Raw genomic sequence first — 25,027 nt, 5'->3', positions numbered from 1 at the left:
TTATGGAACTTGAGATCTTGTAGTGAGAAAAGCTTGTATAGAAATATATACAACACGTCGTATTTAGAGATAAATGCATTTATATTTTTTGGTATCATCATTTAGGACTAAATTTTAATTAAAATTAAATTTATAATAGAATAAATTATACTAACACTCATTAAGTTTTAGTGAAATTACATAAATCACTCCTCCATTTATTACACATACAAATAACCCCTTAATTTTATACATACATTACACTTATTACTCATGTATAAGAAATAAGTGTGATTTTTTAAACAAAAAGTAATAAGTGTAATTAAGTTAAAAAAACATAGTATATTGTGAAAACAAGTATAAATATTATACGAGTCATCCATTTTATTGGAGATCAATGTAATTTCAATACCACTTTTATCTAGCAAATTAATAACTTCTAAGAAATGTGAGCATAGTGATAACATAAACCTCTAGAGAATGAGGTAACTTTTGGAGTAAAAGGAGTATTCTTACTCAGCCATATTTTATAGGTCAGTGAAATTACAAATTCAACCTTAGTAAAAAACATTTCTTAATAAAAATGTTTAAACCATATGTGCCATGTTATATCGGTATCAAGTTAAATATTTTTTATTTTCATATTTCCTATTAATAAATATTTATAAAATTAATTTTTTAGTTGTCAATGTAAAAGAATAATTGTATAATTTGTATTGTTAAGCTATAACAAAAAAACTTGATGCTTCCATTCTGCGGATATAAGTTGGTATGGGTTGGCTTTATCAATTTGAAAAAACAAATCCAAGCAATTAAATTGGGTTAATTTGAGTCAGTTTGATGGATTCATTTTAGCAAAATCCATTTAAGCCCATACATTATCAGATCGAGCCTCAATTTTAGTTTATATTGTTTATTTGTTCCTCAAAGTATTATTCAGTTCTATCCTATAATAACTAACAATTTTTATAGGAGAAAAAAGATATAAACATAGACCTATAAGAGTTTGTTATATTATTATATTACTGTATAATCAATCATCCAATTATTTATATCAATGATTATTAACTTTTAAATATAAGTAGGATAAATAAATAATAGATAATATATTAATTATATAGAAATCTTTATATATATGAATCCAATTATGGAACTTGAGATCTTGTAGTGAGAAAAGCTTGTATAGAAATATATACAACACGTCGTATTTAGAGATAAATGCATTTATATTTTTTGGTATCATCATTTAGGACTAAATTTTAATTAAAATTAAATTTATAATAGAATAAATTATACTAACACTCATTAAGTTTTAGTGAAATTACATAAATCACTCCTCCATTTATTACACATACAAATAACCCCTTAATTTTATACATACATTACACTTATTACTCATGTATAAGAAATAAGTGTGATTTTTTAAACAAAAAGTAATAAGTGTAATTAAGTTAAAAAAACATAGTATATTGTGAAAACAAGTATAAATATTATACGAGTCAATACATTTTCATTATTTTTTGTTCATTACAATATTGTATAAGAGTGATTTAAACAATATCTCTTTAGAATTATTTATGCATCTTGTAACGAACAAAAAATTTGACTCGCACACTTTTTGAACTTGTCTCCATAATATATCATATTTATCATTCTTTTTTTTTGTAAAGGTCACACTTATTTCTTATGCAGGGGTAATCAGTGTAATGTACGTAAAACAATCAGTGAGTTTTTGTAAATTTAAAAAATGCAGAAATTTTTTGTATAATTTCACTAAAACTTAGGAAATGCTAATATAATTTATTTTTTATAATATGTTATAAAGATCTTATTAATTGTATCGACATACATATATCTTCATATAATTCTTTCATACTTCAGTGACCTAAGACCCTTCCACTTGGATCAAAATACATTGATCCATTTGAATGTATTATACATTGATCCATTTGAATGTATTATTCTATACTATAATTCACAGTAAACTTACCTAGCCTCTACCATAATTCACCATTATTCCTTCTTATGCTTTTGACAACTTAGACGTGTGCTTGATTTATTTGCTATCCACTAAGGTGTGAGTGTGAATCTTACTAGTTACAAGTAATGTGTGAACCTTGCTACTGAATTATTGGTACTTACTTCCATAACCTCTATGAGTCAAAAGACACGGATCCCTCATGTCTCAACATACCTAAACTTTAGTAAAGAAACTAATTACTTTTTATCATATAACATTACTAACATGCTCACAATTGGTATATAAAAGAATCAACAATGTCACAAACAAATATAAAGTAAGGAGTTTTCATATCTATAAGGACATGCTAGATTATAGTTTTCAATTAATTATTATTTTAAGTGATTATTCGAAGGTTATTTGTTTGGTGACATAAATTTATTCAAGATTGTAATACAATGATAAAAAGGGATTGGATTGAACTTCACACTTACTATTCATATGCACATGATTCATAAATGTAAATGAACTTAGTAATGATTATTCCACACAAATGACATCAAGATTACTAAAAGGTAATGTATTGGTCAATTTAGCAACTTATACCACAAAGCTCTATGTCTAGTAACTTTACTCATACGATTAAGATTTATGACCCGCATAACATACTTATTTGTCTATTAGTCTATGCATGTAAAGTTGAGTTAAATTTAAGACCCCAATTGTATTAGCCACCAAGGTTTTGGTCTATACTAATATCTTATCAAAATAGCTATATGTCTAGCAACTAGATTAATAAGAGTAAGTTATATAAATTGTTAAGCATACATCTATATCTAGTAGTCTATGCCAACAAGTTTTAGAGTTATAAAGTTACAAATTAGTTCTATGTCTAGATACCAATGAAATAACATGCATGAGATTGCAAGTTGATCAAGTCTATGTCTAGAAAATATATCAATTGATGAGTTATGCAAGTCAGAATTATGCAAGTATGTGTCTAAGCATCCTATTCAAGATATGTGCAATAAGATTATCAAACTTAAAGCAAACATTAAGTACATGAAAAAACTCAAAATAATCAAAACTTTATGAATTTAATATATATAATGAATCAATGTGAATACATCAAGCTCATATTACATTCCATCTTAACAATGGAGTACTTAACTACTCATGTTCATGTAATATAAGTAAGATAGAGATAAAACACAACTCATGCAGTGGTAGAATCATTCATAAATGAGCAAAGATTAACTCTTATAGTGCTTACACTTAGTTCCCACAATCTGAGTGAGTTAAACTCTCTAAAAACTAAGAAAATAAGTATTACAATATGATAGTATCAAGTATGTCTTTTATAGCTTGAGCTGAAACTCCTTAAGTAGTGTATGCATGTTGGCTCCTACACTCAGCGTACTTCCTGTGCGTTGATCACAACTCTTCATCTAGTTAGGCGCTACCTTTCAATGCACCAGCTTGCGCTGGGTAGAATATCTACGTTGGGCGCAATATCTACGCTGAGCGCACCTCCCTTTTGTGCTAAGCGCATGTAGGTGCACTGAACGTATACTTGTTAATTCTTTGGTGTGATCAGCACAGGGATTGCATTGAGCGTAGGTCTTCCTCCGTTGAGTGTGGCTTGGGCGCTAAGTGTAGGTGTCAACTGATGCCTGATTCGCTCAATGTGATCTTTGTGTTGAGCCTAGTCGATATTTGTGCAAAAAAAAACTTAGGATGAATAAAGAGTTAAACTACATAATAAAGGGTTAACATTTGTTGACACAAAACCTTAACTCTTTATTTTATGCTTTTAGGATCGATTAGCCAACAAATTGGATTAAATAAAGAGTTAAAGTACCACGAAGTTGATAGTTCAAATACGATATTTTGGCACTTAACAAACATGTGCCCTACTTTTTATCGTCTTCATGAATCAAAGGTATTTCCATCTAAATTTGGATCAATTGTTTTACAATTGCACCTCTTTCGTCGTTGTTTAGTCATTATGGCACACAGGAATGATGGGTGTCATGTACCTTTTCTATTTATACATCACCCAAATGTAGGAAATAGCTCTCGCAATTGTCAAATATGGTCAATCATACAACAATGTAGAAATTGAGAGAGAATGTTGCATAGGGTGAGTTGATACAAAAGAAAATGTAGGATTTTAAATGAGTGCATTAAGTAGAAAGTTGGGGTAGCTCCCATTATAAAAAATATGTTTGAATTGCATCTTAGAGGATTTTGAGCATATCTAGAGGAGATTGTTAGAAGTCATTAAGATCAAATGAAGATTAATCCAATTTCAAGAGGTATAGAGCATAGAAATCAAATTCGTTGGTTTGGTTGGGGAACCGCGAATCAGTTCATGGTGCTTTTGCGTATCAATATATCCCAATTCGTGTATTGATACTTAGTCCCAAGAAAACCACCATTGAAGGCAAAAATCAGATAAAGATAGAGGAGAAAAGAGGAGGTAGACTAAAGAGGAGGCAACGAGAAACACAAGAAAAAGAAAGAGGATATATAGGGAAGAATGAGTTATGTGATCCTAAAATCTAAATGGCCCTTTTGTAATTGGGCTTATTTATTTATGTATTTAAAAATGAGTTTATTTAGTTAATTATTTTTAAAATTTTAAAAATATGATAAGAATTCATTTAATTAGTATATTAAAATCTAAATGGGCCTGTTAGTAATTGAACTTGTATAATTATTTATTTTAATAAAAGTAAATAATTTATTTAGTTAATTAAATTTAAATTTTAAAAAATATGATATGTATCCATTTAATTTGTAGATAAAAAAAGAATATAGTAGCTAAATTGTGTCACAAAAACTAGGAAAGTATACTCTTTGCATACCATATATATTTGATAGATAACATAGTATTTACCGCGTACCTGTATGAGTACCATAGAGTCCCACTTGTTTAGGTAACTATGCTTAAATACGTGAGCCATTTGCGGCATTGATTTCCTTCCATCTTTTATCAAATTCATTTTCCTGAGAGACTTGCGTGTTCATTTTAGCAACGTGACAATGTCAAAGCTTAAAAGAGCCAATAAAGCAAACGATGAAATTGAAACTCAAGAATCACGTTACTTCACGCTCCTTCAACTCGAACAAGGTATAATAATAATAATAATAATTCAACTCTCTTTCTCAATTGTTGTGTTCTTATTGTTTGGCTCAATTTTAATTTTTTTCAGCATTGCAGCGACAAATTGATGCCATTAGGGTTGTCCGCGACGTGGAGATTGAGAATTTGGTGACGGAGTTGCATTTGATTCGATCGTATTTCAGCAAGGAACAGCTTCAAAAACCATTATTACAAGTCTTTGATGAAACTTTCCCGAACCTCTCAATTGTAATGAGTGGTGAAGAAGACAAGATTTTTTATGTGAAATGGAAAAACAAAGAAAATGTAGTGGTTGATTCTCTTCTGCAAATATTATCTATCGATGCAGGTAGTTACTAACTTATCTAAAGTGCAATTGCATCAATTTTTAGTCTTTAATTTTTTACATGAATTGTAATTGTATTTGTACTTTCTTATGGCAGAGAGACGAGGCTTTCTTGGTGGTGTTGATTTTGAGGTGGGTGTATGTTCTATTTCTTTCTTAGGTGTATTTGGGTTAGATGTGAAGAATAGATCATTTCATTTATAACCTATTATAATATGAGAAAAATATGTATACAAAAGTTTTTTACACTATTATTGCATCGTTACTCTTCAAATAGGATTTAGTATGTATGCACGGATAATGTAAGTGATTTTTACATTGTCAGTGAATCATTAATCATAATTATTATTGACTCTCAAACAAAAGTAATAGAAATTAACGGATGTGCTGACAGTGTAAAAAACTTTAAACTGTCATCGCAAATATTTTAAACTCAAAAAAATAATCCAAATAAATGATAGATAATACATTGACTGTGTATAAATCTTTATATGATCAATACATAGATATTACACTCTTATGATATTATGATATGTTTATTGATTCTAACATAATCTTATTCTGTTTGAACTTTGGATTGGATAAAAACACTACCTTTATATCGTATATTACCAAAATTAGTATGAAGTTGTTTGTATAGAATATAAATTAGTAATGTATTTGGTAGTTAGTTATGCAGGAGTGAAATAGGAAAAATGTGATTAATTTTTAAATAATTAAACGCTCTTATTTTTCCTAAAAAAGTTTCTTTGTCTTCTTCACAATCTAATTAGGTGTGTGAACGATGGCAGCTGAAAGTTTATGTTTGTATAAAAGGAATTATCAATTATCATTTCTGCAACTGGATGTTTAATTTCAAAAGCTAAACACACCTTGTTTTTATCATCAAATCTCACACCCCTTGTTCTGGGACTGTTGGATCACTTCCATAGGAGATGGTTTTGGAGGAGCCATCTGAAACTCAAACTCTCACAACGCAAGGAGCTCCTCAGTTTCCTTGTCCAGGGGTTTGTATCTTCTTACCTACTTCTCTATTTTTTATACTTATTTTCTGGGATGTGTATTTTCTTATCTAACTTATTTTAAAGTTATTGAGAGTTGTTTATTGTCTTGTATATAGATAGGATAATGAAACAACCTCTCCGTTTACAAAGGTAAACTGCATGCATCTACTCTCTTCAGATTCAATTTGGTAGGAGCCTTGTGTATTGGTGGGAAGAAAATATATAGATAGGGATAAAGTTCTTGCATCATTTTCTGAGTCACAGAATTCATATAGTTCAGTTGAAGTGTGCCGACAAATTCAACTCTCAAGCAACTTCATTACCAAAACAATAAGCCACATTCACATCTTTTAATCGAATATTCTAAATATGTTCAATAACCTAGTAGTCTAATACTGCTCAAGTATAATAAATAAGAGATAATTATGAGATAAGATTATTAAATCTTAGGCAAGGAATGGCATAGATGTGCTGATAACTTTTTGTCAACAGCTGGAGACATTAATTTAGCCCTGATAATTTTTGCAGGTGAAACATAAGAAGCTGTCTGTTGGGATGTCATCTAAAACATTTAGGCAGCCCAAGCTTGGTGAGATGCTTCTCTCTGTCCATGGATCACCCCTTTGTGTTTTCAAGGAAAATAACATGGAAGTAATACATGGGTTGAAAATCGTTTAATTTCGAACTATTTCTGTATCATCTTTGTTCTTTGTGTTAGTTTCCATATTGCAAAGATGGAGCAACCCCTTTTGTATAACATCTGCTTACTTTTCCCAAATTATAAAGCCCCTATCTTAATGCTTCCCTTATGGACAGTGGATACTCACACCCAGAGTACTGCATTTTTTGAAGCAATGAGTAACATTTTAACAAGAAAACAATGAAAGTCAAGTCAAGTCTATTGTATAACTGTTGGCACTTGAATTTGGTGGAGGTTGCACAGTTCAGAACAAGACTGAAATGAAAGCATAAACATAATGATGTAAACAAAATTTCTTTCGAAAATTATCACTGAGCTCTTTAATCAGTTGGAAAATTAGGCAATTACTGTTTTTGCTTTGCACTCATACGAGTCATTGTTAGTTGGGCTCATGTTTTGACCTCTATGTCTAACCTTTAATCTTAAAAAATAAGAGTATTATATTTATCTTTTTTAGTGTAACGGATTCTCCTAGTAGATTCCTCAATAAAATACTCAAGAATTTAAGTATATAACTGATATTATGTATTGATTTAGAATCACTTAGATTTTGTACAAGTCAATAGAGTATATGAAGTATAGTTTTAGCAAGAGATGAACAATCCCTACGGTAGGGTTAAGGATTGAAGATCATATTATACTTTAAGTTACTAGATTTAGGTAATTTTGGGTTAATCCTACAAGATGATGAGGAAATTGAAGATGTGACCATATGATTCAAGTAGGTAGATGAAATGACTGAACGTTTCAAATGACATATGATAAAAAGTATGACTTAAGCTTAAGAAAAATTTTATTACAAATTATATGCACTGAATATTGGGAAATAAAATGTCAACAAAAGGATATACTTCATACAACATAGATGAAAATGTTGCTCTAAATGACTAGACACAATAGGATTAGAAATGAAAATATAAGGGTGAAAATTAGAGTAACTCCTATTGTAAAAAAAATTGTATAATTGTGTCTTACGTGATTTAAACATGTGTGGAAGAGGGCAGTAATAACCCTTGTAAAGAAAATAGACCAAATGGAGGTTAATACAATTTCTAGAGGAATAGGGAAAGTAAGAAAAACTATAGGTGACATAATTGTGAAAGACTTCTCTATGTTTTGTTAATAAACATGATTTATTATAGCATTGTTCAATGTGTGTAACCGATCCTAAGAAAAATGTCTGGTTGTTGCTACATAATTTCATTATGGTTTGGAAAGAGTTTTGCCGACCACAAGCTCATTGATTTCTAATATAAACAAATAACTTCAGGAGACCAAAGTCAAATGAGTTGTCTAAAATGAAGATTCTAGTTCGGACAAAGGAGCAAACAGGACATATTCACATGGAACTCCAATTATCACAAAAAACTAAATTTTAATGGGCAACTTAAGTCCAAAATATTGGAATTTAGATGACAAATACTTACACTTGTATTTTCATTTAACAAATTTATGCATGTAAAGTTACAAGCAAGGCTTCCCGCTGTCAAATATTGTTGGATGCTGAAGCATACCATATGGTAAATACAACAATGAACTATACATTAATATGCTATAAATTACAGGGATACAAGGTAAAAAGGCACCAATGAACTCTTATTTGATAAAAAACTTTTGGAAGGAGAGGGAGGGTTTATATTAACAACAAAAATGTGGCTGACCATTTGTTTACCTCAGAGCATGATCATATTAGCAAAGTAATCAATCGAAGAGTAAAAGACTCCAGCAAACTTGTCAGTTTTAAGTTTCTGCACATGATGTCTTGCAAAATTTAGTTATTAACTTGATCTCCTAATCCTTTTGATGCAAATGAGGTTGACTTGTAAACATGGCCATAACATGAGTTACATGTCCAGCCTGAATCTGAAATGGGATAAATCAAACAAAAGCAACAGAAGTCATATGAAGCACCCCAGAACGATGTTCAACGGAAACTACAGAGAATTAATTAAAAATATCAAGCAGTTTACAGCTGAAGAATCTTTTAACTCTGATTGTATCTCAATTATGTGACAAACTTTTGGAATCAGTATTTCATGCTAGTGACATTTTCAAGTAACTCATGCTTACATTTAGTATGCAAACTTCGTAGTACTAGAGAATAGATGTGTCTAGGAATCCAAGAGTATTCTCAGAATTATAATAGTTCCACATTAATGTACCTTGACAAGAAATTAAGAGGTACACATCAGAATCTGCACCTGTCAGAGTCATTCGCTTAAATCAATAGCATCACGGTTCATTTTTCTCAAGAGTGGGAAACAAAGAGAGCCTATCTTTCATTACAAGAATTACGACAAAGGCTATCATAACACTGAAACTGAAAATAGAGAATGAAAGGACAGACAAAACTCAAGAGTGTTACCAGGCTCCTCTTTTTCTTTGTTCTTTTGCTCTTTTAAGGGAGGATAAGTATCAAGGACAAATGAATTTACATTTATGCAAGATAAGGACCTATTAACATACGTGGCAAATTCTGTTATAAAGTGGTGACGAATAACAACTTGAGAAGGCATTGGGACACAGCACTCTTAATACTTAGGAATGCCATCAAGTAAGACTTTCTTAAATCTAAGAGTTTCCTAGTTGAATATGCTTAGTCTCAAAAACCAAAATGAAACTTCAAATTTAGAACCAGACAATATAAGAAGGTGACCCAGTGCATGAGATTCCTACCATTATGGGTCAAATATGAGGAGCCTCATATATATGCAGCCTAATCCTTGAAATAAGAGAAATAGACTAGAAAAAAAAGACGATAACAAGGGCACCCATTGCCCATGTTCCCACTATTGGGGGTTTGAAGGGTAAGATGTGTACAACCTTAATCCCAGTAAATGGAAGGGCTGTCTGCACAACTAGAATCTATAGCAACTAGGTCACAAGGCATGAACAAGCACCATGATGACGAAAAAAATCCTTCATGCCAAAAACTTCCCAAACAATCTTTTTCCCCACCTAAATGACATTCTAGCATATTATCTTAAGGTGAACAATACATATTAACTCCTGAACATTTTTTTAACAAAATAATCCAACAATCACCTAGTAGTTGCTCAAGCAGTCCCAGTAATCAACCGTTCCCGTTCATCTAGCTTCTTGATCTTCACAATACCAATGAGAACTTGAAGACCAAAGATTGCACAGAAGAAATATGCTATGGTGGCAGGCCCCTGAAAAAGATAACACGGGATTGAGAATCTAGAAAGTACCACCAGATAATCAATTAATTGACTTTGATTATCACCATGAGAGTAAAGTGGGATGGGAACAGCTTACACTAATTGAATTGAGATACAAAATTGTTGCAAGATTTATTAGGCTCCCAGCAGCTACTGCCTGTTAATTGACAAAAAGTTAACATGAGTATGCATCATCCCAAAGTTCTCATCTTTTCCATATAAAAATAGCATACATTAACCTTAAGAGATAAATATACAAAAAGTGAATTTGGTTTACAATAAAGTTATGCATGGAATATACTTGTGTCAAGTGTCAACATATGAACATACACCTGCATGTATGGGCATTCACAAATGCATAAGGTCCCAATTTTATTTTAATTTTTTAAAACTGATAAAGATAACTATAATGATGGAAAGGCAAGTAAGTTTATTTAATAAAGTACATGAAGCAGTAAAAATATTCATTCTCATTTCCATAATTTAATAAGTTGTTTCCATTGAAAGCGTGACCAGCCAACAGCTATCAGTCACTTATAGTATTATAATAAATTTGAAGGTCATGCATAGCTCCAAAGAATGATAGATACATGAAAAATTACAGGTTGTCAAACAGATTCAAACCAAATTCCAAGAAAAGAGGAAACTTATAATTAGACTATGCATGCGTTTGTTATAAATTATGTTTTTATTTATTTATAAACTGTAATATTATAATCTATTTAAGTTTGGATAACTTAGCTAAAAACTGAATGTAAGCTAATGTTTAGGTAAGATAGAAAAATTATTTATTACAAAATTAGTTATAAAAAAAGGTACGAAATTACTTATGTATATTGTGATTATTTCGATTGTTTTTTACATATTTTTTAAATATACGTTTTTATTATTTATCATCATATATATTTTAATATAATTTTTTTAATTTTTATTACTTCATGACAAAGCCTAAAAAATTAAAATAAAAGACAATATAAAAACCAATATCAATATTTAAAAACATGACACACATTTTCAATATGAAGTTTGATGGAAGAGTAAATGAGGAGAGATAACCTTGAAATTAAGGATAAAATTGGAATTGACATTTCAATAGAAAAATAAGCCAACTTTGAAATAAACAACCCATGGCGGAGGAGCTCCAACTTTTAACTTTTTTTTCCCACAAAAATAAGCTGAACTTATAATATATGTAGGTTGCCTCAAACTTTAAGCTTATTTTTTAAAAAATAAACAAAAACTACAAACTTTCATCTATACCAAACAAGCACTAAGTCATATACCAGCTTCACTCACATTCCCTATTGTCTTCTGGACAGTGGCAACACGTTGGAAAGCCCTCTCAGATTCCAAAGTTCGAACTCGGAGCTTCAGGTCACCTTGCTCCTGTGGGAAAATGCAGTGAAATTATATCATAACTCCAGAACAAACAAAAGATACAAATCAAATAAGCAACTGAAATTATATCAATGAAAATCCAACACAAACCAATCTTTGGATAATTTCAGCAAGCTTTTCAACCCTATCAGCCTGTCTGAATAAGTTGTAAAATGCTTGAGATTGTCTGTCCCGTCTCTTTATGAAGTCCTGTACAGTTATAAGAAAGATATGAGAAAGAAAATCATAATACTCGGACTGAATTCAAGCACAGTAGAACAAGTTTGTGACTGCCTTTAGGATGACTTCAACTCCTGCCTCACGAAATTTTAGCAACTCCAGAGCATAACTACAAGTCCAGGAAGGCTAGTTGTGTTATATATTGCAAACATATAAGTTAAAACTTTTGATATTTATAATATCTTGAAAATATAAAACTATCAAGAGAAAGCTCACGGTTTGGCAATCTCAGTAATATCAAAACGGGGGTCAAGACCCTTTCCAATGCCATCCAACACTGCAGAAACAATGTTGACTTGTTATATTGCAGTCACATGCATAGAACATGCAAAGTAACCCTTTTAACTTGACAATATTTACCTGAGAAGGCTCTAACAACAAATGTGAATGTAGCAGGAAACCGGAAGGGCTGGTCTGCTGCAATGGATAGTAAATCTTCACCTGTTTAAAGGATTACAGCTACAAGTAATAAGCCTATGAGTTGAATGATGCTATTGAACTAAGGCCATGTTTCCTTTGATGGAAAGATTTTTGATGAAATGGGAATGCGAATGGCAGTGGAAATGGATTAGAAAGGAATGTTTATTCCTATATTTCATTTGCTATAAACAGGAACTGAATGATGACTTCATTCCATTTTATAATCGATTAAAGAAAATATACAAGAAAATTGTTGGCCTGTGCAAAAAATTTCAGGCCTAAAAAGTACAGATGAACAGGTATACTGGACCGGCCAGGCCATTCTTGTACAGTGGACCATCGCCATTGGAATGGAATACTCAACAATTATATGGATGCTCATTCCCATTATGTTCCTTTCGATCAAACCTAAGATGCACTAACCAAACACGAAAACAAATAATTTTAAGTAATGGAAATTCAGACAGATCATATATTTATAGTTGAGGCTGGTCATGTCAAACTTCGAGGAAGAAATCATTTTAACCAATAAGGAAAACTAGCTTAATATTCATAGCATATGGAATTGCACACAGATTTTCACCTGCATGAAAGCTACTGGATAAAATAATAACATACTGGTAATTTTTAGCGAATAGCCCAAACAATATACGTAGAAATTATCTATTATCATCTTCAAATCTGGCCAGTTTAATCAACTATAATTGTTCTATGCATACATCCAAACAATCTAAACCTAAATACACATACAATATTAGACCAGGTACATTACCAATAGCAGCCAGACGTTCTTTCTTCTTCATTATTTTTTCATCCTTGGTTAATGGCTTTTTGAATCCAATTTCAGCTTTAGCCAACTCTCTCTCCCTCCTTTGTGCAGCCAAACGCTCTTCAAAACTATAGAAAAATAAAATTAAAGAACTTGAGGTCAGAGATTGCTAGCATAACTAATCAGTACAAACAAGTTGTCCTACCATAAAAATAAGAGACGATCTAATAACTAGTAAGAAATGTGCAGTAACAAACTTCAAATATCACTATGTTCCTATTCATTTTGGAGAAGAGAAGTTTAACAGTAGGGCTGGCTGCCTCATTCAAAGGTTAGGGCATGCCACAAGCCTCAACAAGGACTATGACCTACCAATGAAGGATCACTAAGCAATAATCAAACCTTAAGACCTTTGTCTCAATGCAGTTTGGTCCTACCAGTTGAGTCAATCCTCACTGGCAAATATCAATATATCTCTAACATAAACTAATTAGGATCGCAAGTGCTTCAGCACAAACCCCAGTCAACGAAAAAATATTTACCTTTTCTAAGATAAAGGGATATTCTTATCCTACTTAGAATAGATTGGTTTAAGAGGCCTCAGCATGTACTGCAATCAATAATTTACAACCCATATAATTCTCCATTTAATGATATAGACTTCCAGAAAAACCATTTCCCTAAGTACTGGAGTCTGGAGGTTTTTCTACTTTTAATTTATGCTCACTAAATGGGTTGAACAAACTTACGTATTGAGAAAGAATTGTGCTGTCCGTCTAACAGCAGTCATATCTCCAGTTGGGACAAGAACACCCATTTGAATCATTGCTTGAAGGACCTACATCAGTGCACCAACTTCAATTGGTAAGAAATTGAGTGGCAAGAATGTATCTTATGCTAGATTGTTCATAGCATTATGAGAAACCCTCATCCACAAAAACAGTTACTTTACCTTATCTGGATCCTTCTCATAAACTCCATAGAAAGTTTCAAGTAAACCTTCTCGGATATTTTGACTGATACTGTAGGAAGCAGCATTCATCATATTTACAATGCAATCATCTAAACAAGTTTAAAATGTGACTTGCAAATTCACATTTTAAAGGGACAGAAAGGTGAAAGAACATACCTTCCCATCATTCCAAAATCATAAAAGATCAATCTTCCACCATTGACATCATCAACCGCAATATTTCCAGGATGCTGCATCAACAACTTACAAATTAATCACATACTAGAAGCAACAAATTGAACTTCCTGAGTGATAATCATGAAACATGAGAACTCACAGGGTCAGCATGGAAAAAACCATGGGATAGAATCTGTTCCAAGTAAGACTCAACAGCATATCGACTTAACCTGAAGAAAATAAAGCAAACATTATATGCATTTCAATTTTAGATGCCATCCTCAGTTGTTGAAATGCACAGAAGTAGAAGGTAACATTGCCAATTATTTTTCCAAAAATGAAAAAGATAAAGATTCTGTTAACCTTGTACGGTCAACACCCAGCTGATCTAAAGCTTGTATTTTGTTTATTTTAATCCCGGGAACATACTCCATTGTTAGAATCTGCATTGGATAAATAGTAAAATTACAGATAAATATCAGAAGTAAAATGGGAAAGACGTAGTTATGCAAATTTGTAATATATCTAAGAGAAATGAAGGTCACACCTGTGGTGTGGTATAATCCCATAAGATTGTAGGGACTTTCACATAATTCATGTTCTTAAAGTTACTCTTAAAGAGTTCTGCATTAGCAGCTTCCTTGGTATAATCAATCTCCTGAAAATAGTTAGTTCATGTTAAATTGAGGATGTGAAGGAAACACAAGCAAACGTCATACGGAACCAATAACAAGATCCAGAACTTGACCCTCCCAAGTCCCAACCTTTGCAACAATTGCTACAAGAACCCCTTTATTAATGCATCGGATACGCTCTAACACTTCCAAAGTAATTATACCGTTCTTGATTTTAGATAACAACTGATGACGTATAAAATACTAAGCAAGCATGCCTCTACACATGCACATCATAAATCCTTTTCTTCCATTTTACTCCATTATCTATCCAGGTAAATTGTAGGCCATCCTATCCCTTCTGTCAAAACAACTCAAGTAACATCCTTAGTTATCTCTTTTTTTATTAAGGAGCTTCTCGATTAACCTTCAAAAGTATTTACTACAGTTTTGTTATAAAAGTCTCCCATGACCTAGAGGAAACTTCCTTGGTTCTCACATGTGCAACTCCAAAGAACGGAGCCAGCCTACATACCCATCACATGAATCTAAACTTAAATCAAACTCCAAATTAGTAGTCTTCCTATACAATCTTATAGTTTGAATTCATTGCAACAAAATTACACCAACAAAGATGTGATTAGACATGACTTAATAACTAAGAGTGCGGCAATTTTCCAAAATATCATCACCTGATATAAAACAGGGGCACACTCATCATAAATAGCAACCCAATCCCTCTTTGCACCATCTGATTTAGGATCAACCTTTTGGAGATATTCAGCAATAACCTGGAGGGAAAAAAGGTTCAGGTTTGGGTACTTTATGCAGTGCTGTCAAAATATTCACAGGCAGGAACCTGGGAGTACTATTAAAAATCCTTCATGCAATGAAAGGAATAAGACAAATACAGGTTAAAATAGTTAAAATCTAGTATAAGACTTGTCTTGATCTTATATTGTCAGGTTACTAACAATTATAAGATAAATTAAGGAGAAAGCAACAGATTGATAAAAATACTTTCAAAGTTGCACGCTGCACTATAAGCATGAGAGTTATATGAAATGCTTATCACACTGACCCTTAGGTTTTTAAGATCGATATCAAAAAGACCCTTGAGACCAGGTCTTTGCACTTTAACAACAACATCCTGCCCCTTTAACTTTGCACGATGAACCTGACCTGCATTGGGCGAAAAGTATTTCACTATGAATTTTGCTATATCGGGCTACAAAATCCTCTCACTAATCCTCCTAATGCCAAATAAAGAAAATATAAAATGAAAAGTAATATAAAAAGTATTCAATATATTTTTTATTTAGTAAGTAAGACTGTAGGTTTATACATAGTCTTTCATTATATCTTTCTTGTAACTTAATATTACTTTTAAATCTAAAACTTAGGCACACTTGATCTCATTTCCTTCTCAAATTGGACATTTTATATTAAAAACACATGAAAAGTGAAACATTGGTTACCAAGACTTGCAGCAGCTATTGGTTCATAGTCAAACTGATCAAAGATGCCATGTAAAGGAGATCCAAGCTCCTCTTCAACAATAGCTATAGCAGTCTCCGAGGGAAATGGTGGAACTTGATCCTGAACCAAAAAATGATGTAACTTAGGCCCTGAAGAAATGCAACCTTAACATGTTTTCTCTTCTGGATGAAGGCTTTCAGTTTTTCCCCCCAAGATTGATTGTATCATCAGCTTTCTAAACTGAAAGTGAAACATTTTCACTTCTAGTGTCAAAGAGCACCGCTTTCTGCCAAATTAGGCGAACAAGATTTACAACTAACTAAATTAAAACTGAAGAACACAAGCACAACACTGCCTCCAGTTTGCCTGTCATGTAATGACTTCCAACATAAATATGCATAGATGATTATGAATTTGGTGCCAAATTACCACATGATTTCTTACAAAACAAATAATAGAATGTTGACAATAGAAAGCCACGCCTCAATCAAATAAATGAAGAACAAATCTAAAAGTTAGACACATATTTACTCTTTTCCCATGAAACTATAGAACCTACGACAAATAACAATAAAGATAAGAAAGACAGTGCAACAAATTCAAAATATCCCCATACATGGATATGATCTTATAAATGATGTTTAAACTACAATTTAACCTGAAGTTCTGACAACTGGTCAACATATTCTTGAGGAAGAATGTCCACTCTCGTAGAGAATTGCTGGCCAATTTTGATGAATGTAGGACCTAATCTCAGAATGCTTTCCTTCAGCCACTTGGCAAGGGTCTTTCGCCGTAAGGTTTTCTTTTCCTCAGTTATTCCTCCTGTAAATAACATCATTGAATCAAATAAAAACAGATGGTGACATCATTGAAATTCTTCAAAATTTAATGAAAAGCACTTCATAATCCATATGTTAACAGGTTCTATTGTTGTTCTTGGGCACTGACAGTGAAGTAAGAATCTACTCCGGCAAGTGCAACCAACCTGCCATAACTTTTCCAACTTCTAGAATTCTAATTCATATGATGGTATAAGTAGGAAATAATGTAGATTCAAAGGTATATAGTGATACTCCAAGCTTCAAAAGCTCAAGTAAAACATGTCACGGTAATAGCATTGAGGAAGGATACATACACCTTCATATAAAAAAGCTAAGATCTTCCATGAGGCGAGAACCAGGTGGTGAAAATGAATATAGTAATACTAATATTCATAGTCACAATGTTATTCCACTTGCAAAAACAAGGATTAAACTTTCCTGCCGTGATATATATTGGCATCCCTTGTCAGTGGCTTATGATTGTGTTGGATAACTCGAATGCTCACTCGATGAAGATAATATTAGAAAGTAGAAGCCATATTGGGAAGGTACTATGGGTAATTGTATCAGCTGTTGAATTATGATTTTAGTTTTCACAGCTGATAGAAAGCACTCCTATTATTAACATAGAACAAACTTCAACTGTTTATTCATAAAATCAGAGTGTCCAAGGTTCAGGTCAGAAAGAACTTGTAACGATGCCAAAGTGCCTTAAAAATAAGTGCTTTAACTCTTGGGTGATCATAACAGATTCATGATGCGCGAAATTTGTCTACCAATGAAAAGAAGCTTCTTCAAGCTTAGTAGCACCACAAGTTTCCAATGGTTTGAAACATCTATTATAATCTATAGTTGACAAATGACAAACCTCTATATGAGAACTTCTGGTTATTCAACCAAGCCTTGAAGATAAATGTTATAACAAATCCCCAAATTTCCAATGTTCTCTGAATTGTCGAGTAAGCCTTGAATCTGCTCCAGCGACCACCAGGTGCAGCTGCTACCTGTGAAAAATCGGACATTCATCTCATGTGCAATCTAAAACATTTTGGTCTATAATCATCGGCTTCATAGCCCAAAAATCTCATCAATCAACAAATCATCTTTGGATATCTTAATTAGAAGTTAGTCAGATTAGTTTAACGACTCAGCCAATAAACCCAACCAATCTTTTAAGTAATCTATCAACACTGACAACATAGTCAACCCAAAAAAACATTATTTTGATTAGAAAAAATAACTTCTGATACTTCACAATTGTGTATTCGAGCATTTACAAAAAAATATTTAAATTCAACTATGTGAGAAGCTATGAGTCTGTTTGTTAAGGCTTTTCCATAAATTAAAAAAGTTATTGTTTTGATAAAAAAACACTTTTGACATCCATATGTTTGTTGGGTTGGGTTTTGTGTTAATGAAAATGTTTATCAGCTGAATTTTTTAGGCTCTCAAAAACATGTTTATCAGCATAATTTTTTAGGTTCTCACAAGTCACAACAATGTTTATGCTAAACAAGTTTCAGGATGATCACAACTTTTTAACCTGAATACATAGTGAGATTAAGACTCTAACTATTGTTGTAAACAAATAGACCCTATCTTTCGCTAGAGAGGGTTCCTATTTCTGGATGATGCTTCTAAAAAACACTATTGGTGAAAGTGCACTCTTGTAGAATCACTTTTTTTCTTTCTAAACCTAACCAAACAGGCTCTAATGGGCGGACATCTTTTGTCCCCACAAAGTGTATCACTCCATGTGATACTGCTTGTGATCAAATATTTAATTATTAAATTTTTAACTTAAATATATTTTTTACAACTGAACTGATCACAAGCGCACACTTTGTGGGGATAGCATATGTGCTTCAGGCCTAACTAACCAAGCTAATCACACCATTGCGCAATCAGCCAATCACTCATACCTCAACCTGTGACTTCCCAGATTGTTTGAACCAGGCGTCTTCTTTTCCAATCTCCTCCACTCTCTTCTTCCTCACATCCTCTTTCCCTTTCCCACCTTCAACAAAATCTTCCACTTCCACCGCTTCTTTCGATGCCGCTACACCGTTACCATTCACATACTTCACTACGCTTCCATTTCCATTATTCTCACTCTCCTTCACCACCAATCTACTACTACCGTTCATTGAGCCATTGCTTCCAATAACTCCATTCTCGCTCCATTTCACATCACTCACTCTTTCTTCAATCAACGCGCGGATCCTCGTGCGAAGTTTAACATTGTAGTACCTGGATTTTCGTGAAATGGAATTGCATGAGCGGAATTTAATGAGGGAAACGTGATGCTTGAGAGTGATTTGTGGAGCAAGAAATTTGAGGTCGGATAAGGTGATAGAAGAGGAAGCCATTTGTTGATGAAGTTTTGAACATTCAAGAGAGAAAGAGGATCAATGTTGAACCCTAGTATTCATGGCGTGGAAGATTGAATGAGACAGTGAAAGAGTAGAAGGAGAAGAAAAAGAAGAGAACTAGATAAGGACACGTGGCAGAATGGTGATGAGCCGCGAAGGTTTTCAAGGATTTTGATTGGTCAGGGGTTTTCGCGGGTTATTCACAAACCACGTTGTCCTCTTTCTTTCTTATGCTATATATTGTTAAGAAATGAAAATAGAACTAAAGAAAGTAGAAAGAAAGAAAAATAATAAAAAATGATATGTTAATTTTTATTGTTCAAAATGATTAAAATTAAAAGAAAGTGAAAAAATGCACATTTATATATTGTATTTAAAATACCTTAAGTACCCTCATTATATAGAAGTATCTCTAATTTTTAACATTATTTTTTTATTGTTATAAATTACATAACTAAATAATTTATTTTTAATAATACTTATTAATATTTTTTAAGTAACATGTAAACTAATTTTAATCTAACAATTTTTGTTTATAAAATTTAATGAAAATCATTAACATCTTATATCTTTTTCTCACTAATGTATCTAAAGAAAGTATAATTCATTTTTGACAATTATTTTTATATTTCTAACTATCTCACTTCCACATATTTGCATTTTGTCTTTCTAATTTATTTATTATTGTCACTTGGTTGATAATTTAAGTAATTATGTTTCTTTTTTTCACTCCATTTTTATTGAACATACACAATTATTATTTATTTGCGAGTTCATAAACAACAAAAATAAAATTAAGTTAACTAATTTCACATAAAAATGAATATAAACAAAGAAGTTGACTACATTGTATTTATTTTCACATAGATTATTATTAGTTGAATTCATTCATAGTGGAATGACAAATTTGGAATTTTGATGGTTCTTTCTTTTCTTCATTTTTTCACAAACTAGGAAAGAAAAGTTTTTTGTTAGATCTATGCACATTTTTTTTGAGTTAAACTATGGAGAGGCAAGTTGTAAGAAAATGCACTAAAAAACCAAAAGACCATGACATTTATGACCTTTAATTTTTATTGAAGTTACAATTTTGGCCTTAAAAAGTACACTACAAATACTACTTGTCTCTTCATTAATGGAGAGGCAAATGTTTCAAAAAACAATATGAAATGCAATTTCCAATGACACATCTACCAGGGGCAGATCTTCCTTAGGACAGGTGGGGGCAGTTGACCCCCCCCCTCAAATATTTCAAAAAATTATTATAGATATATTTTTTGGTATATTTCAACATTCAACAACAAAACTTAAGCATAAAAGTGTAATATTTATGCATGCGTATTGTTAGTATAAATATTTATACACATTCACTACATCATCCATCATTCAATTAAATTACTTTTTTTAAAGAGTTAACGAAGATTAGATATGAATGGTGGATGATAAAGTGACAATATATAAAATTTATACGTTGTTAGAGCATACATTTTTCTCAAAGAACAATACATTTTATTGGACAAGAAAAAATTCAATATTCTCTTCAAAACTCTCATCCTCTATCAAGTTTTACTCTCTTTAGTATCACATGACACATTCCCCTCCCCCATCTAGGATATAGCTTCATATAACTCTCCAACTTAAACCCATTTTTTCATCTTAAAAATGTCATATTTACTCTTTATAAATTAGTTTTCTTTAATTACTTTTCCATAGGCACATTATCATATGATTATGAAGTCATGACATGATTACTTATGATTTGTTTGTTGCATCAAATTCCATTCATGAGCGTTCTTATTCTTTGTTAGTGAACTATTTTTTGATTAATCAATTTTAGTGGGGTTATTCCATTCTTTATGTATGTTGCTCTTAATTTTGTTATCTCTATCTTTATTTTTCTCTTTAAAATTTTATTTTAAATATTATAGTTTTATCAATCTCATGCATACATTATTTTGATTCTCTATTTAAGATGACATAAAAACTAACTTTATGCTCAATTTTTTATTCTTATGAGTTTAAAATATATATAATGTTTATAAGAGATAATGAACTTCTTTGTGCTTAGGAATATTTGTAATTTCTTGATAGATTTGTTATGTTAAATTTTCTATCATGTTTTTTGGGAATTCAAACATGAGAAAATAAATCATTTTTACATTTAAAATTTATATATATTCTAATAATTTCATATGTTAGTTATGTATAAATCATAATTATGCCCCCTCTAAAATTATGATCAAGATCCGCCACTGACATCTACCCTTTTGATTATAATAAAATTGTATTTTTTCACTATAAATATGTGCAAAAATATGCACTTGTCTCTCCATTAATGAAAAGGATCCTTATTCCCTATTTAGTGTTGCAACCAATGAGTGGAATTAGTATCTCTCAATGGATGAAGATCTAAGTACTTCAGAAATAAAGAGAAATGTAACTTTCAATTGTACGTTTATTATTTTAATTATAATGAAATTAAACTTTTACTATTAAAAATAAGAGAATAAAATATTTCATCATGCCAAGAGATAATTATCTTATTCAGATAGTAAAAGTATGCCACGTATATCATAAGATATTTTATTCTCTAAAAATAAATAAAGAAATATGTTATAATCATTATTTTGTTTGCTATTGTTATTGACCGTGGTTATGATGGTTTCAAAGGTGAAAAATTGGGTTCTTTCAACGGGCTTGGGCCCTAAACATATTTCACAAGTGAATCAAGTGAAAAGATTGTCATGTCCAGTTCCTCCGAAACACACATAATGATATACTTTTTAAGATAGAAAATATATTATACTGAAAAAGTAGGATATGAATGAATGATGATGGTTTTTGTTCAGTAGATAATTTTTGTTTTTCGCACATCATTAGGGATTTGGGTTAACCTAGGTTGGATTGGATGAACATTCATACAAAAGTATAAAACTATACTAAAGCCTAACAAACTTTCATTTGGTTTGGCTCAGATTTTTTGGTTTAGGCTGGAATCAAACCAATTAATGAGTGAATTGATTTGAGTGGATTATTGCTCTAATGTGTAGAATTATACAACCAAAAAAGAAAGGAAAATGTAATGTTGTATACAACAAGGAGCAAGCATGCAATTTGCATAACAATACTATCTAGTAACTACAATCATATTTCATTTGTTTCAAAATAACCTAAAGAAACATTAAGAATGGTATAATACTATGCATTGTTCGTATAAATATTTATATATAATTAATAAATCATACATCATTTATTTGTAATATTTATATTTAAAAGTCAATAATGATAAAAAATAAATGATTGATAATGCAGTGATAGTGTAAAAAACTTGTATAGTACCAATGCATACATATTTTTTATATTAAGAAATGTAATTAATTTTATTAAAATTCAGAAAATAATATATGATTTTCAATTTTATCCTTTAAACTTTATTTGTATCCCTCTTGAAATAATTAGTGAATAAATATTTTGAATTAAATTATATCTTTTAAGTGAACAACTATTTTGAAATGGGTGAAATATATTAGGATAGAGTGATGTGATGATTCAGAATTTTAGATAATTCTAAAAATAATCAGATTTTTAGTGGAGTGGTATTGAAGTTGAGTTAGTTGGTTTCAATTAGATCAATACGTTAACAAGCTCATCATATGGCCCAATTTTGCCTTTGAAGTTACCTCTCCAATACCTTGCTAACTTATTTAATTTTTTCAATCGAGTATTTCTTCCATTAGAATTTCATATTAAAACACATTTACCTTTAAACTTTATAATTAAAATTACCATGCATGGGGAACTAAATTAATCACACCATGTTAGTTATTTCTACAACAATAGACAAATTCTACACACTCTATAAATGATATTAGATTTTGCAAGTGCAGATTTGTTTCATTTGCCTCATAAAAAGAAAATAATGACAAGGTTAACAAATGACAGCAATAACATCACAAAATTGATTGACACTCGATGTATGTACTTTATGATTCAAACTAGGAGCGAATATGGGGAGAGTTGTAACATATTAAAGTTTGTCCATTATCCGTCTCTAAATGTTGATTGAAACATTTTTTTTAACTCACACATGGTTTTAGACCTGAATCTAACATGACCATAAATATTGATTATGTTAGCCTTTAAATCCAACACTCACCCTAGACCGGATTAATTATGATGCATACTCTTTTAGATTATATCTCAATATTATTAATTATTATGAATATGCAATTTGACATATAAAATTATATGTGTATATATTATTAATCATATATATGATGAAAAAATTAGAGAATTAATGATATTTTCAAACAAAAAGGTATCATTAGTCTGTACGCATTTGAATAGAAATACATACAAACATGACGAGTGGGTAATCATGGGGCGAGACGGGTCAAGTTTGGTCCCTACCCAATCATAAATATTGATCTGATCTAATTTTTAAATCTGAATCCGACCCTAAACCCGATGAAATCTGACAATATTCAGACCCGATTATGATCAAACCATACCGAATAAGCAGGTAGGATTGGGTCTTACTCCAATAATTTAAACTAATTTCGTCCCATCTATCAAAACTACTTTGTAGGGTTTTATATTTCAAATCACGTATACATTGAAACTCAAATTTATTACAAGTTGTTTTTATCTTCCAATCCACCTTTTCTTTTCTTCATTTTCTACTCATAATTGAAGACCCTTCATTTCTAACATATTGTAACGCCTCGAAAATTATTCCAAAAAGTCTTGTTCAAAAATTGGTATTTTTTTTTAGTAATGATGTCATATAAAATTTATTTCATTATATTCGTTTAATTTTCGGAACATCACTTTAAGTAACATAAAATGTGGAAAATCAAAAACACCATTACTAAAAGGTAATAAAAATATAACCCAATATAACTTTGAATCATACTTCATTAGAATATCATGAAATGTTGGTACGAAGTACAAGGCGAAATCCTAATCATCGCCCAAATAAAATACTCGCAAAATAAATACCCTACACATGTACACTAATCAAAAAGCACAAGGGCCTGTGTAGGTATAACCGTTTTCCTCAATCCTCTATGCCCTCTCCTGGGACATCGAAAAACGGTAACTCAGAATCCTGGCAAAATGATCCATTTGAACAAAACGCGAATAAAAGACAAATATAAATAAGAGAGTAAAACATCTAATGAATATTACTCATTGACGGTGTGGAATTACACGGAATATCACATCCAGACAGACACGCATAATAAACACAATATATACATCACATATAAAAATGCACAATGATGAATGATGTTATAATCTCAGATTATGAGGATCAAAGTCCACAATCTCAATGTATGAATGTTATGCTTGTTTCATCCATCCTTTCATCAATATCCTCCCAATCTACTATTCGGAGATAACCAAGAGTATGGGTTCCATAACAAGCCAATTTGAACGCACCAAAATTATTCCTTGCAAGGATATATGATCGATATGTTCCGAAGAACTGTCCATTTCAGGACG

General features: G+C 31.3%; 2 protein-coding genes across 12 annotated transcripts; one reads left to right on the top strand and one right to left on the bottom strand.

Moving 5' to 3' along the window:
• Nucleotides 4,900-7,480, top strand: LOC109342947. 2 transcript variants are annotated; one of them, XM_019581042.1, is made up of 5 exons: nt 4,900-5,075; nt 5,166-5,415; nt 5,510-5,544; nt 6,345-6,419; nt 6,945-7,480. In XM_019581042.1, exons 1-5 carry the CDS (start codon nt 5,022-5,024, stop codon nt 7,092-7,094), a joined length of 564 nt encoding a protein of 187 aa, XP_019436587.1. In that variant the 5' UTR covers nt 4,900-5,021; the 3' UTR covers nt 7,095-7,480. The 2 variants fall into 2 exon arrangements, with proteins under 2 accessions (XP_019436587.1, XP_019436580.1); XM_019581035.1 differs by having other exon boundaries at nt 4,902-5,075; nt 5,158-5,415; nt 6,945-7,469.
• Nucleotides 8,528-19,721, bottom strand: LOC109359203 (uncharacterized protein sll1770-like). 10 transcript variants are annotated; one of them, XR_002109047.1, is made up of 23 exons: nt 19,073-19,721; nt 18,019-18,154; nt 16,985-17,151; nt 16,326-16,446; nt 15,929-16,029; nt 15,540-15,638; nt 14,781-14,891; nt 14,597-14,676; nt 14,394-14,463; nt 14,234-14,307; nt 14,057-14,126; nt 13,854-13,942; nt 13,108-13,232; nt 12,276-12,356; nt 12,132-12,192; nt 11,970-12,024; nt 11,787-11,885; nt 11,595-11,684; nt 10,396-10,455; nt 10,162-10,289; nt 9,940-10,074; nt 9,187-9,317; nt 8,528-8,979 (listed from the first exon to the last, which is right to left on the bottom strand). XR_002109047.1 is itself a non-coding variant. In XM_019603786.1 (21 exons), the coding sequence occupies exons 1-20, from the start codon at nt 19,517-19,519 to the stop codon at nt 10,173-10,175; spliced, it is 2,253 nt and encodes a 750-aa protein (XP_019459331.1). In that variant the 5' UTR covers nt 19,520-19,721; the 3' UTR covers nt 8,528-8,989; nt 10,162-10,172. The 10 variants fall into 10 exon arrangements, 3 of the variants coding, with proteins under 3 accessions (XP_019459331.1, XP_019459358.1, XP_019459324.1); XR_002109045.1 differs by having other exon boundaries at nt 9,187-9,278; XR_002109043.1 differs by lacking the exon at nt 9,187-9,317.

This window comes from Lupinus angustifolius, chromosome LG01, assembly GCF_001865875.1.
Source record: "Lupinus angustifolius cultivar Tanjil chromosome LG01, LupAngTanjil_v1.0, whole genome shotgun sequence".
NCBI classification, from domain to species: Eukaryota; Viridiplantae; Streptophyta; class Magnoliopsida; order Fabales; family Fabaceae; genus Lupinus; species Lupinus angustifolius.
Note: the sequence above shows the minus strand (reverse complement) of the source record. Positions and strands in the feature narration are given on the sequence as shown.